Genomic DNA, 13,801 nt, shown 5'->3' on the forward strand with positions numbered 1-13,801 from the left:
CATGCATCGGGCCACATTAAATGACGAGTCCAGCCACATTTAATGGCTTGTTGGGCTACTTTAAATCATGCGTTGGGCCACTTTAAATGACGAGTCCAGCCCCATTTAATGACTTGTTGGGATACTTTAAATCATGCGTCGGGCCACATTAAATGATGAGTCCAGCCACATTTAATGGCTTGTTGGGCTACTTTGAATCATGCGTCGGGCCACATTGAATGACGAGTCCAGCCACATTTAATGGCTTGTTGGGCTACTTTAAATCATGCATCGGGCCACGTTAAATGACGAGTCCAGCCACATTTAATGGCTTGTTGGGCTACTTTAAATCATGCGTTGGGCCACCTTAAATGACGAGTCCAGCCCCATTTAATGACTTGTTGGGATACTTTAAATCATGCGTCGGGCCACATTAAATGATGAGTCCAGCCACATTTAATGGCTTGTTGGGCTACTTTAAATCATGCGTTGGGCCACCTTAAATGATGAGTCCAGCCCCATTTAATGGCTTGTTGGGCTACTTTAAATCATGCGTCGGGCCACATTAAATGACGAGTCCAGCCACATTTAATGGCTTGTTGGGCTACTTTGAATCATGCGTCGGGCCACATTGAATGACGAGTCCAGCCACATTTAATGGCTTGTTGGGCTACTTTAAATCATGCGTTGGGCCACCTATAATGACGTGTCCAGCCCCATTTAATGACTTGTTGGGATACTTTAAATCATGCGTCGGGCCACATTAAATGACGAGTCCAGCCACATTTAATGGCTTGTTGGGCTACTTTAAATCATGCGTCGGGCCACATTAAATGACGAGTCCAGCCCCATTTAATGACTTGTTGGGCTACTTTAAATCATGCGTCGGGCCACCTTAAATGACGAGTCCAGCCACATTTAATGGCTTGTTGGGCTACTTTGAATCATGCGTCGGGCCACCTTAAATGACGAGTCCAGCCACATTTAATGGCTTGTTGGGATACTTTAAATCATGCGTCGGGCCACATTAAATGATGAGTCCAGCCACGTTTAATGGCTTGTTGGGCTACTTTGAATCATGCGTCGGGCCACATTGAATGATGAGTCCAGCCACATTTAATGGCTTGTTGGGCTACTTTAAATCATGCGTCGGGCCACGTTAAATGATGAGTCCAGCCCCATTTAATGGCTTGTTGGGCTACTTTAAATCATGCGTCGGGCCACATTAAATGACGAGTCCAGCCACATTTAATGGCTTGTTGGGCTACTTTGAATCATGCGTCGGGCCACATTGAATGACGAGTCCAGCCACATTTAATGGCTTGTTGGGCTACTTTAAATCATGCGTTGGGCCACCTTAAATGACGAGTCCAGCCCCATTTAATGACTTGTTGGGATACTTTAAATCATGCGTCGGGCCACATTAAATGACGAGTCCAGCAACATTTAATGGCTTGTTGGGATACTTTAAATCATGCGTCGGGCCACATTAAATGACGAGTCCAGCCCCATTTAATGACTTGTTGGGATACTTTAAATCATGCGTCGGGCCACATTGAATGACGAGTCCAGCCACATTTAATGGCTTGTTGGGATACTTTAAATCATGCGTCGGGCCACATTAAATGACGAGTCCAGCCCCATTTAATGGCTTGTTGGGCTACTTTAAATCATGCGTCGGGCCACATTAAATACTCCAGCCACATTTATTGACTTGTTGGGCTACTTTAAATGACGTGTCGGGCCACTTTAAATGACGAGTCCAGCCACATTTAATGGCTTGTTGGGCTACTTTAAATCATGCATCGGGCCACATTAAATGACGAGTCCAGCCACATTTAATGGCTTGTTGGGCTACTTTGAATCATGCGTCGGGCCACATTGAATGACGAGTCCAGCCACATTTAATGGCTTGTTGGGTTACTTTAAATCATGCGTTGGGCCACCTTAAATGACGAGTCCAGCCCCATTTAATGACTTGTTGGGATACTTTAAATCATGCGTCGGGCCACATTAAATGACGAGTCCAGCCACGTTTAATGGCTTGTTGGGCTACTTTAAATCATGCGTCGGGCCACATTAAATGACGAGTCCAGCCCCATTTAATGACTTGTTGGGCTACTTTAAATCATGCGTTGGGCCACCTTAAATGATGAGTCCAGCCCCATTTAATGACTTGTTGGGATACTTTAAATCATGCGTCGGGCCACATTAAATGACGAGTCCAGCCACATTTAATGGCTTGTTAGGCTACTTTAAATCATGCGTCGGGCCACGTTAAATAGTCCAGCCACATTTAATGGCTTGTTGGGCTACTTTAAATCATGCATCGGGCCACATTAAATGATGAGTCCAGCCACATTTAATGGCTTGTTGGGCTTCTTTGAATCATGCGTCGGGCCACATTGAATGACGAGTCCAGCCACATTTAATGGCTTGTTGGGCTACTTTAAATCATGCGTTGGGCCACCTTAAATGACGAGTCCAGCCCCATTTAATGGCTTGTTGGGCTACTTTAAATCATGCGTCGGGCCACATTAAATGACGAGTCCAGCCACATTTAATGGCTTGTTGGGCTACTTTAAATCATGCGTCGGGCCACGTTAAATAGTCCAGCCACATTTAATGGCTTGTTGGGCTACTTTAAATCATGCATCGGGCCACATTAAATGACGAGTCCAGCCACATTTAATGGCTTGTTGGGCTACTTTGAATCATGCGTTGGGCCACCTTAAATGACGAGTCCAGCCCCATTTAATGACTTGTTGGGATACTTTAAATCATGCGTTGGGCCACCTTAAATGACGAGTCCAGCCCCATTTAATGACTTGTTGGGATACTTTAAATCATGCGTCGGGCCACATTGAATGACGAGTCCAGCCACATTTAATGGCTTGTTGGGCTACTTTAAATCATGCGTTGGGCCACCTTAAATGACGAGTCCAGCCCCATTTAATGACTTGTTGGGATACTTTAAATCATGCGTCGGGCCACATTAAATGACGAGTCCAGCCACATTTAATGGCTTGTTGGGCTACTTTAAATCATGCGTCGGGCCACGTTAAATAGTCCAGCCACATTTATTGACTTGTTGGGCTACTTTAAATCATGCATCGGGCCACATTGAATGACGAGTCCAGCCACATTTAATGGCTTGTTGGGCTACTTTAAATCATGCGTTGGGCCACCTTAAATGACGAGTCCAGCCCCATTTAATGACTTGTTGGGATACTTTAAATCATGCGTCGGGCCACATTAAATGACGAGTCCAGCCACATTTAATGGCTTGTTGGGCTACTTTAAATCATGCGTCGGGCCACATTAAATAGTCCAGCCACATTTATTGACTTGTTGGGCTACTTTAAATGACGTGTCGGGCCACTTTAAATGATGAGTCCAGCCAATTTTAATGACTTGTCGGGCCACCTTAATGATGAGTCCAGCCACATTTAATGGCTTGTTGGGCTACTTTAAATCACGTGTCGGGCCACTTTAAATGATGAGTCCAGCCAATTTTAATGACTTGTCGGGCCACTTTAATGACGAGTCCAGCCCCATTTAATGACTTGTTGGGATACTTTAAATCATGCGTCGGGCCACATTAAATGACGAGTCCAGCCACATTTAATGGCTTGTTGGGCTACTTTAAATCATGCGTCGGGCCACATTAAATAGTCCAGCCACATTTAATGACTTGTGGGGCTACTTTAAATCATGCGTCGGGCCACTTTAAATGATGAGTCCAGCCAATTTTAATGACTTGTCGGGCCACTTTAATGATGAGTCCAGCCACATTTAATGGCTTGTTGAGATACTTTAAATCATGCGTCAGGCCACGTTAAGTAGTCCAGCCACATTTATTGACTTGTTGGGCTACTTTAAATGACGTGTCGGGCCACTTTAAATGATGAGTCCAGCCAATTTTAATGACTTGTCGGGCCACCTTAATGATGAGTCCAGCCACATTTAATGGCTTGTTGGGCTACTTTAAATCACGTGTCGGGCCACTTTAAATGATGAGTCCAGCCAATTTTAATGACTTGTCGGGCCACTTTAATGACGAGTCCAGCCCCATTTAATGACTTGTTGGGATACTTTAAATCATGCGTCGGGCCACATTAAATGACGAGTCCAGCCACATTTAATGGCTTGTTGGGCTACTTTAAATCATGCGTCGGGCCACATTAAATAGTCCATCCACATTTAATGACTTGTGGGGCTACTTTAAATCATGCGTCGGGCCACTTTAAATGATGAGTCCAGCCAATTTTAATGACTTGTCGGGCCACTTTAATGATGAGTCCAGCCACATTTAATGGCTTGTTGGGATACTTTAAATCATGCGTCGGGCCACTTTAAATGATGAGTCCAGCCAATTTTAATGACTTGTCGGGCCACTTTAATGATGAGTCCAGCCACATTTAATGGCTTGTTGGGCTACTTTAAATCATGCGTCGGGCCACGTTAAATAGTCCAGCCACATTTATTGACTTGTTGGGCTACTTTAAATGACGTGTCGGGCCACCTTAAATGACACAGAGGGCGGGTCAGATCTGGCCTTGAGTTTGACACCTGTACTGTCAAGTCCAGCTGTCTTGTTTAGAACAACATCAAGAAGTCCTTTCCAGTCTGCAGGCAGGAAGTCCAAGTAACTTCCTGCCTGTCCTGCTGAAGAAGGCCCCGGCGTCCACTTTGTGATTGTTGCTGTCAACCCTGTCGTCCTCCACAGCACATGATCGCAGACACGGTCCGAATGATCCGACATTGCCAAAGTGAACACTCAGGTGAGTCTGCCTCACTCCTGCATGTGCACACTCCACAAAAGTATTGGGACGCCAGGCCATGAAAAGTCAACTGAGGAGATACTGCAGGGGTGTCCAAACTTTTTCCAGCGAGGGTCGCACATGAAAAAATGAAAGCGTGCGGAGGCCATTTGGATATTTTGTCATTTTCAAACCAGAACAAAATGTATGGATTTTTTTATTTGACCTTTAAGGGTCTTGGGGATCATAAAGGGTCTCAGCCAGTCAAATGTTAAAAATAAGTCAAATTATTATTTTTATTTTTTTTACAATAAAGGTTCCATATCAACTTCAAGTTGATATAAAGTAATGCAAAAAAAGGTTTTATTACTTTTCTGTCAAAAACTTTTTTTTTTTTTTTTTTTATAGTAAAACTAAAATATGCAGTATTTCGTAATTAAAGCCCTAAAAGATCAATAATGCAGGACACCATTGATTTTAATTACTTTATATTTTTTGAGTAATAACAGTGAAAAGATAAATAAAATACCAATAAACATATTTGGGATCCAAAAGATGCCCCACTCATAAAGTTATACATTTTTATTAGGTTTTTCTTTTACTTTCAACACATAAGTTACCGAATCAAAATCTATCAATTTTCGTTTGAACTATTATTTTGTTTGTTTTATGCTCTTTTGTCAAAGAAAATGTTGTTTTTATACGGCAACCACACAATATATGCAATATTTACTACACAACACATTTTAAAGTGAAATACTTGAAGTAGTTGGAGCCTTGAAAATAATTCATTACAACATAGATGTTTAGTCTTTTTTTTTTTTTTGAGCAACGGCAAAAAAAGGAAAAATAAAGAAAGACAAAACAAAAAAAACACAGCTTGCATGGCAGCTTTGCGTCAACATTGCAACTTTTTCTCATTAGATTTCACCTCAATTCCCTTTTTTTAAGTGTTCTTTTCATTTTGGCAATAACATTTCCAGAAGTGTGACGGGCAGGTAAACAATTAGTTGCGGACCACAAATGGCCCCCGGGCTGCACTTTGGACGCCCCTGAGATAGTGTCTCTCTAGGACATCAGGGGACACTATCTCTAGTCTAGTTCATCTCAAAAGGGTTTGAATCCCCTCCTGACACACGAGCAACAATAAAAGAACTCACTGCCACTTTGATTATTGTCTTTTAAAAGTTAAATAAGTCATGACAGGTGTGTCCCAATACTTCTGGTTCATAACAGCCATGTGCTGCCCTCTGCTGGCGCTTTATTGTATTACACCCACTGTCCAGCTCTGAATAGGGGGAGTGAATTATATTTATATAGCGCTTTTCTCTGGTGACTCAAAGCACTTTTACATAGTGAAAGACAATATCTGAGTTCCATTTAAAGCAGTGTGGGTGGCACTGGGAGCAGGTGGGTAAAGTGTCTTGCCCAAGGACACCACGGCAGTGACTAGGATGGCAGAAGCGGGGATCGAACCCGGAACCCTCAAGTTGCTAGCACGGCCGCTCTACCAACCGAGCCACACCCGAATGGTTCATGGTCATTTTAAGACCAGCGTCCTCTGCAGGGGACATTTGGTCTTCATCTTATTTCTTGTGCCACATTTCACAAAAGAATTGTCCTGTTTGTCAAAACACTTGAGAGTCGTGCCGATACAACTTTTAACCTCCCAAACGATACGGATATTGATCCAATACGATATCAGCAAGAATCACACTTGCTTGCATTGTTTTGTAGAGTTGAATGTTTGAAAAGTGAAAGGAGACAAAGCCAGATGGAAAAGCACCAACCTTGTGGAATGGACTTCTGCTGTCTTTAAAGTGGAGTGGGAATTGTTGTTGGTCACGATCCAGTTCAGTATCAGTTCATCTGGAACATTCATACCAGACAATGTAGTGCACTTCCCTTTTTTCCACAGAGCAGCAGGCAGTACACCTCTGGCAACACTTTTCTCCCTTCCACCTGTTCTTCTGTATCTTTTTCTTCTTCTGTATCTTTTTCTTCTTCTGTATCTTTTTCTTCTGTATATTTTTCTTCTTCTGTATCTTGTTCTTCTTTTGTATCTTTTTGTTCTTCTGTATCTTTTTTCTTCTTCTGTATCTTTTTCATCTTCTGTTTCTTTTTTCTTCTGTGTCTTTTTCTTCTTCTGTATCTTTTTCACCTTCTGTATCTTTTTTCTTCTGTATCTTTTTCTTCTTCTGTATATTTTTCTTCGGTATTTTCTTCTATCTTTTTCTTTTGTATATTTTTCTTCTGTATCTTTTCTTCTGTGTATTTTTCTTATGTATCTTTTTCTTCTTCTTTTTCTTGTATATCTTTTTCTTCTGTATCTTTTTCTTCTTTATCTTCTTCTGTATCTTTTTCTTCCTCTTCTGTATCTTTTTCTTCTTCTGTATCTTCTTCTTCTTTTGTATCTTTTTCTTCTTCTGTATATTTTTATTCTTCTTCTTCTGTATCTTTCTTCTTTATCTTCTTCTTCTGTATCTTTTTCTTCTTCTTCTTCTGTATCTTTTTTGTTCTTCTTCTTCTTCTTCTTCTGTATCTTTTTCTTCTGTATCTTTTTTCTTCTTCTGTATATTTTTCTTCTACTTTTGTATCTTTTTCTTTATCTCTTTCTTCTTCTTCTGTATCTTTTCCTTCTTTATTTTTTCTTATTCTTCTTCTGTATCTTTTTCTTGTTTTTTGTATGTATCTTTTTTTTCTTCTGTGTATTTTCCTTCTTCTGTATCCTTGTCTTCTTCATTTTCTTCATTTATTTCTTCAACTCTTACTTCTTCGCGTTCGGGGGGCCACTCGCTGCCCCCCTCCATCTGGTCCGTCAATGTTTGCAAGAGCCGGCAATTTCGTCGGCTGCTTGCCGCGAGGCCAGCGAGTGTGCCAATGAGAGCCCATAGGGGATCTTCCTCCCCCGACTCTGGTGGTCCTTCCTGGTTGGGCGCCAAATGTGACAGACTCAAGCCGTCGTCGTGCGGGTTCCAAGGACCATCAAGGAAGGATATAATGGCGAGCAGGTTTATACTTCTTTATTTCAAAGAATGTGTCTCTTGCCGGGTTGCTTTTCAGCCTTTCCGACCGTTGCTCGCTCTTCTGCTCCAGCTTTTCAGCGTCTTGCGATTTCGTCTTCCTCGCGCTCTCTCTCTCGCTCGCCATCCACTTCTCTCTTGCTCAGTCTCTTCTCTCCATCTCTCCCCACGTTCACAACTGCCGCCCTTTTTATACAGTGCGAGATGATTATTTAATTGTGCCCAGCTGGGCGACCTGCGCACCTGATCAGGATTGCGGTGTCGTTCCCGACGCGCTCCTCCTCGCCCTCCAGGCCTCCTTGCCCTCCAGGCCTCCTCGCCGCCATCTTGGGCCGTGCTCCGGCGTGCCCTGCCTAGCTGTCGGACTGCCGGCTCCGCCTCTCCACATCTCCTAAAGGAATCAATAAAGTACTATCTATTAAAAAATAATGCATTAGACTCCTAGTTAGCGCCCAAAATAATGGCGTTACAGTAAGGTGTTAGCCAACACTTGTCACGGGCCACCTGAAATGTGTCCGCAGGCAACGAGGTGATCGGGGCGGACAGCGCCGACCTGAGGGCGAGCGTCCACTACCTGCACATCATCGACAATCAGCAGACGCTCTTCCAGCTGTCCCACAAACTGGAGCCTCGGGCCTAACGGGCGGTGCTGATGCTGATGCTAGGAGCAGTGAGTAGTCCTTGAAGACGAGGACGCCCTGCTCAACACCAGGTGTGTCCCCCCAGGAGGATGTAGTGACCTTGTACAGCATCTATTGGACTTAATGTGATCTTCTGCTTCCTTACGGGGTGGAATGTTCCTTTTTATTTGTGACGGCCGCCTCATTTCACCTACAAAAAAAAAAAAAGAATAAGCCCACTGAAGATTTTTGATGTCGTCTTTATGTTTGACTGCATATCTATCGAATACGTTCCACGCACAAGCTGCTAGGCGTGTCTTGTTTACCTGTTTGTCGACGGCGTTGGTGAAACTTACCTCCAGCACTGAAGGGAAGCTTTCTGACTGACCAGGAAGTCCTCCAACGAGGTGTCCTGGGTGTGGCGTGACCTCATATCCTGCATCACAAATGCACTCTTTAGGCCATTTTCTCTGGGGTTGCCATGGAAACGGCCAACATCGATAACATTTGTACGCTCAGTGTTTTTGTGCAGACAATTCTACTTTGGTTGCATTTCTACACATAATAAGGTGTGTTGGTTCTGTAATGTCACAGAATCCTACTCTTTATCGGCAGCAACACTTTGTCTAATGAGATCCAGGACAAGATTCTGCACAGTTTGTCAACTTTACACCAAACCAGTGTTCCCCCGTCTAAATATAAAACCACAAGTTGAGGTTCGTACTTATATTAGCCGCAGTGTGACATAACGTTTTTACACAGGTGCTTGTTTTAATCGAGGGTGAGTCCATAGCCCGCCAAACTTGTGTGTTTCCTCCATGACGAGGGTGAGTCCATAGCACGCCAAACTTGTGTGTTTCCTCCATGACGAGGGTGAGTCCATAGCACGCCAAACTTGTGTGTTTCCTCCATGACGAGGGTGAGTCCATAGCACGCCAAACTTGTGTGTTTCCTCCATGACGAGGGTGAGTCCATAGCACGCCAAACTTGTGTGTTTCCTCCATGACGAGGGTGAGTCCATAGCCCACCAAACTTGTGTGTTTCCTCCATGACGAGGGTGAGTCCATAGCACGCCAAACTTGTGTTTCCTCCATGACGAGGGTGAGTCCATAGCCCACCAAACTTGTGTGTTTCCTCCATGACGAGGGTGAGTCCATAGCACGCCAAACTTGTGTGTTTCCTCCATGACGAGGGTGAGTCCATAGCACGCCAAACTTGTGTGTTTCCTCCATGACGAGGGTGAGTCCATAGCACGCCAAACTTGTGTGTTTCCTCCATGACGAGGGTGAGTCCATAGCACGCCAAACTTGTGTGTTTCCTCCATGACGAGGGTGAGTCCATAGCCCACCAAACTTGTGTGTTTCCTCCATGACGAGGGTGAGTCCATAGCCCGCCAAACTTGTGTGTTTCCTCCATGACGAGGGTGAGTCCATAGCCCGCCAAACTTGTGTGTTTCCTCCATGACGAGGGTGAGTCCATAGCCCACCAAACTTGTGTGTTTCCTCCATGACGAGGGTGAGTCCATAGCCCACCAAACTTGTGTGTTTCCTCCATGACGAGGGTGAGTCCATAGCACGCCAAACTTGTGTGTTTCCTCCATGACGAGGGTGAGTCCATAGCACGCCAAACTTGTGTGTTTCCTCCATGACGAGGGTGAGTCCATAGCCCGCCAAACTTGTGTGTTTCCTCCATGACGAGGGTGAGTCCATAGCACGCCAAACTTGTGTGTTTCCTCCATGACGAGGGTGAGTCCATAGCCCGCCAAACTTGTGTGTTTCCTCCATGACGAGGGTGAGTCCATAGCACGCCAAACTTGTGTGTTTCCTCCATGACGAGGGTGAGTCCATAGCACGCCAAACTTGTGTGTTTCCTCCATGACGAGGGTGAGTCCATAGCCCACCAAACTTGTGTGTTTCCTCCATGACGAGGGTGAGTCCATAGCCCACCAAACTTGTGTGTTTCCTCCATGACGAGGGTGAGTCCATAGCACGCCAAACTTGTGTGTTTCCTCCATGACGAGGGTGAGTCCATAGCACGCCAAACTTGTGTGTTTCCTCCATGACGAGGGTGAGTCCATAGCCCACCAAACTTGTGTGTTTCCTCCATGACGAGGGTGAGTCCATAGCCCACCAAACTTGTGTGTTTCCTCCATGACGAGGGTGAGTCCATAGCCCACCAAACTTGTGTGTTTCCTCCATGACGAGGGTGAGTCCATAGCCCACCAAACTTGTGTGTTTCCTCCATGACGAGGGTGAGTCCATAGCCCACCAAACTTGTGTGTTTCCTCCATGACGAGGGTGAGTCCATAGCACGCTAAATGGCTGACTGGATGATTGTGTGAGTGTGTGAGAGTTAATGCGGACATTTTCATTGCTGATGAAGATACTTTTTTTTTCTATTATTATAGATTATTATTGTTATTAGATGACCATTTTGTCTTATTTGCATAATTGACATTTACGCATGTGCATATATTTTTTGTTAAAACGCCATATAAAAGAAAATAATGGTATAATTACTATCAACATTTCAGCCTTTTCTTGTACATTTATGCCCTTTTGTTCTATTTTTGCCGGTTTTTTTTTCATTGGGCATTTTGTCCATGACGGGGGTGAGTCCATAACGCGCCAAATGGCTGACTGGATGTGTGTGTGTGTGTGTGTGTGTGTGTGTGTGTGTGTGTGTGTGTGTGTGTGTGTGTGTGTGTGTGTGTGTGTGTGTGTGTGATTTAATGTGAACATTTGCATTGGTTTGATGGGACAAATAATATTTTTTTCAAATTAGTTGCCGCGTTCAAAGCGTGGGGGAAAAATTAGCAGCTTACAGTCCAGAAATTACAATCGATGACCCTTATATCTAATTTGCATAATTGACCATTACACATGTGCATGTATTTTTTGTTAAAAAGCTAAATTAAATTATGTTATTAGTATAATCATTTCAGCCTTTTCTTGTTACATGTATGCCCTTTTGTTCTATTTTTGCCGTTGTTTTTTTTTCCTTCATTTTATTTCTACAATGTGCCTGTCTTATGTTGGCATTCCGCACGCTTCCACGCCTCGTCTTTGAGCATGGCGGTCGAGCCTTTAGGATCCCTTTTTTCTATCGTCTTTGGCTTCGAGGCTACGTCTTGTGCATTTCATCCATGACGAGGGTGAGTCCATAACGCGCTAAATGGCTGACTGGATGATTGTGTGTGTTTGTTTTAACGTGAACAATTTCAGTGGTCCCCTTGTTACCCGTTCAGCAATTTAATTGGTCTGATGGCACGAAGCTAAATTTATTGCATATTTCATATGAAGCTAGGGGGGAAATAGCAGCTTACAGGCCGGAAATTACGATGAATGACTCATTTGTCCATCTAGCCATCCATTTTCTACCACTTGTCCCTTTTGGTGTCGCTGGCGCCTATCTCAGCTGCATTCAGGCGGTAGGCGGGGTACACCCTGGACAAGTCGCCACCTCATTGCAGGACTCATTTGTCCAATTTGCATAATTGACCATTACGCATGTGCATTAATTGTATTATTTTCTTTTTGCTAGTACCAACATTGCAGCCTTTTATTGTCACATATATGCCTTTTTGTTCTTTTTTGCCTGGGTTCTTTTTCAAATATTATCCCTACAATGTGCAGCACTTTGACACCCGTGGTTTGCATATTTCACTGGAAAAGACGGAAGTGTTAGCAAGTGCCTCTGGTCTTGTCGAGGCGTTCCGCACGCTTCCACTTCCTGTGCTTGGGGTACGGCGGTCGAGCCTTTCGCGCCTCTTTTTCGATCATCTATGGCTTGGGGGGTGTGTTTTGTGCATATTGAGGGTGAGTCCATAGCACACTAAATGGCTGACTAAATGCCTTAGTGAGTGTGTTTATTGGAGGTGTCCCGCATGAGTAAACGCGTCAAGGAAGAAATGTCTCCGCGTGGGAATTCAGACGAGTAGTTTCGCCATGTGGGTTACGGAAAATATTACACACGCCTCATATTTTTGCTACAACTCTTGTCTTGGATCTCATCAGATTGTGTTTCTGTTGTGTTATTGGTGCCAAAATAGATTCTATAGAAGACTAATTGTTGTCAACACTGTTACTGTTATTCACTACCATGCAGCATTATGTCCTCCTGGGAACCAACGTCCTCTGCAGTGGACATTTGAGGAGGACGCTGGTTTTAAGGGGGCTTCTGGGAAATATTTACCAAGTGTTTCCCAAGACTGTGAGACTTGAAAGACCACAGGACGGACGACACTCCACACGTGTTTGTATTTTCTTCTTGATTTGATGGACTTGTCCAACGGCCACCGGGCAGGAAGAACGTGGCCGGAATGTTCTGCTGCTGAGTCTGGAGGAGCAAATCTAGAGGGGATGCTCCTCTCCTCCTGGAGACATTTCCAGAAGTGGGAAGGGGAGCGTTTTTAAGGAGTCCTGACCTTGAAAGTTCTACTGTTTGCATGATTGAAGAAGACAAAGAAGACAATTCACAGAAGGCATGTTGAAGACTTTGTACTTGTAAATGTTGTCAATACATGTACTCTTCTTATTTATTTGCTGCAAAGGCGGAGAAGAAAAGTCAACCACTAAGCAATATGTTCATGTCTTTTCTATACAGACGTTTTATTATGTGGAACATTTGAACTGGAAATGAATAAATTATAGCTTTTATGTGAAATCAGCAGTTTTTTCTTGTGTGAATGCGTGCACGTGACATCTGACCAAAACATCTCTTGCAGCCTGTCTTTTGAATTCATCTGCTGACATGCAGCCAACCTCCAAAATATTATAGAGTGATTATCCTCATCTTTTTTGCGGTCTCCTAAACATTTACACAGCTTTTTTGCTTTTATTTGTTAAATTTGTATTCATGTTTTTGTTAATGTTTTTATTATGTATTTTTTTTCAACTTTCTCATTGCCTCTTTTGATTTATTTTTATACATGTTTATTTCTGTATGTATATACATATATATGATACATATGATGTGTATATATATATGTATATATATATATCATATATATATATCATATATTCCTTTTTTGTTTATTTTTTGTTTTTACTTTTTGATGTCAATGGTTTTGCTAATTTATTTTTCAACATTTGTAATATTTATATAAAATCTAATACATATATATCATTCACGTTTGTTTGTTTTATTTCTTTTAAGAATTTTCATTTAATTTAAAAGATATATATTTATTTTTTCAACTTTCACATTGCGTTTTTAATGTATATTTATACATGTGTATTATTTATGTATGTATATTTATACATATACTATATATATTACTTTTTAATGTTTTTACTAGTTATTTTTGTTTATGTCCCTTTGCTTTTGTGAATTATTTTTTTCAAAATGTGTAATATTTATAATGTGCATATTTTATATAGTATATATTACATATATATATTATATTTTTATACAT

General features: G+C 42.7%; 1 protein-coding gene across 3 annotated transcripts in view; it reads left to right on the plus strand.

Moving 5' to 3' along the window:
• rapgef5a (Rap guanine nucleotide exchange factor (GEF) 5a) overlaps positions 1 to 13,050 on the plus strand; it is a 137,943-nt gene extending 124,893 nt beyond the window's left edge. Inside the window, exons 25-26 of one of the 3 annotated variants that reach the window (XM_061882798.1) lie at positions 4,709 to 4,763; positions 7,992 to 8,239. In XM_061882798.1, the coding sequence (XP_061738782.1) occupies positions 4,709 to 4,763; positions 7,992 to 8,122 (186 nt within the window). In that variant the 3' untranslated portion in view covers positions 8,123 to 8,239. Of the gene's footprint in view, positions 1 to 4,708; positions 4,764 to 7,991; positions 8,240 to 8,286 lie in introns of those variants that run through there. The other 2 variants (XM_061882797.1, XM_061882799.1) reach the window with 2 other exon arrangements.
• Positions 13,051 to 13,801: the final 751 nt, after the last annotated feature.

The sequence above is a fragment of the Nerophis ophidion genome, linkage group LG21 (assembly GCF_033978795.1).
Source record: "Nerophis ophidion isolate RoL-2023_Sa linkage group LG21, RoL_Noph_v1.0, whole genome shotgun sequence".
Taxonomy (NCBI): Eukaryota; Metazoa; Chordata; class Actinopteri; order Syngnathiformes; family Syngnathidae; genus Nerophis; species Nerophis ophidion.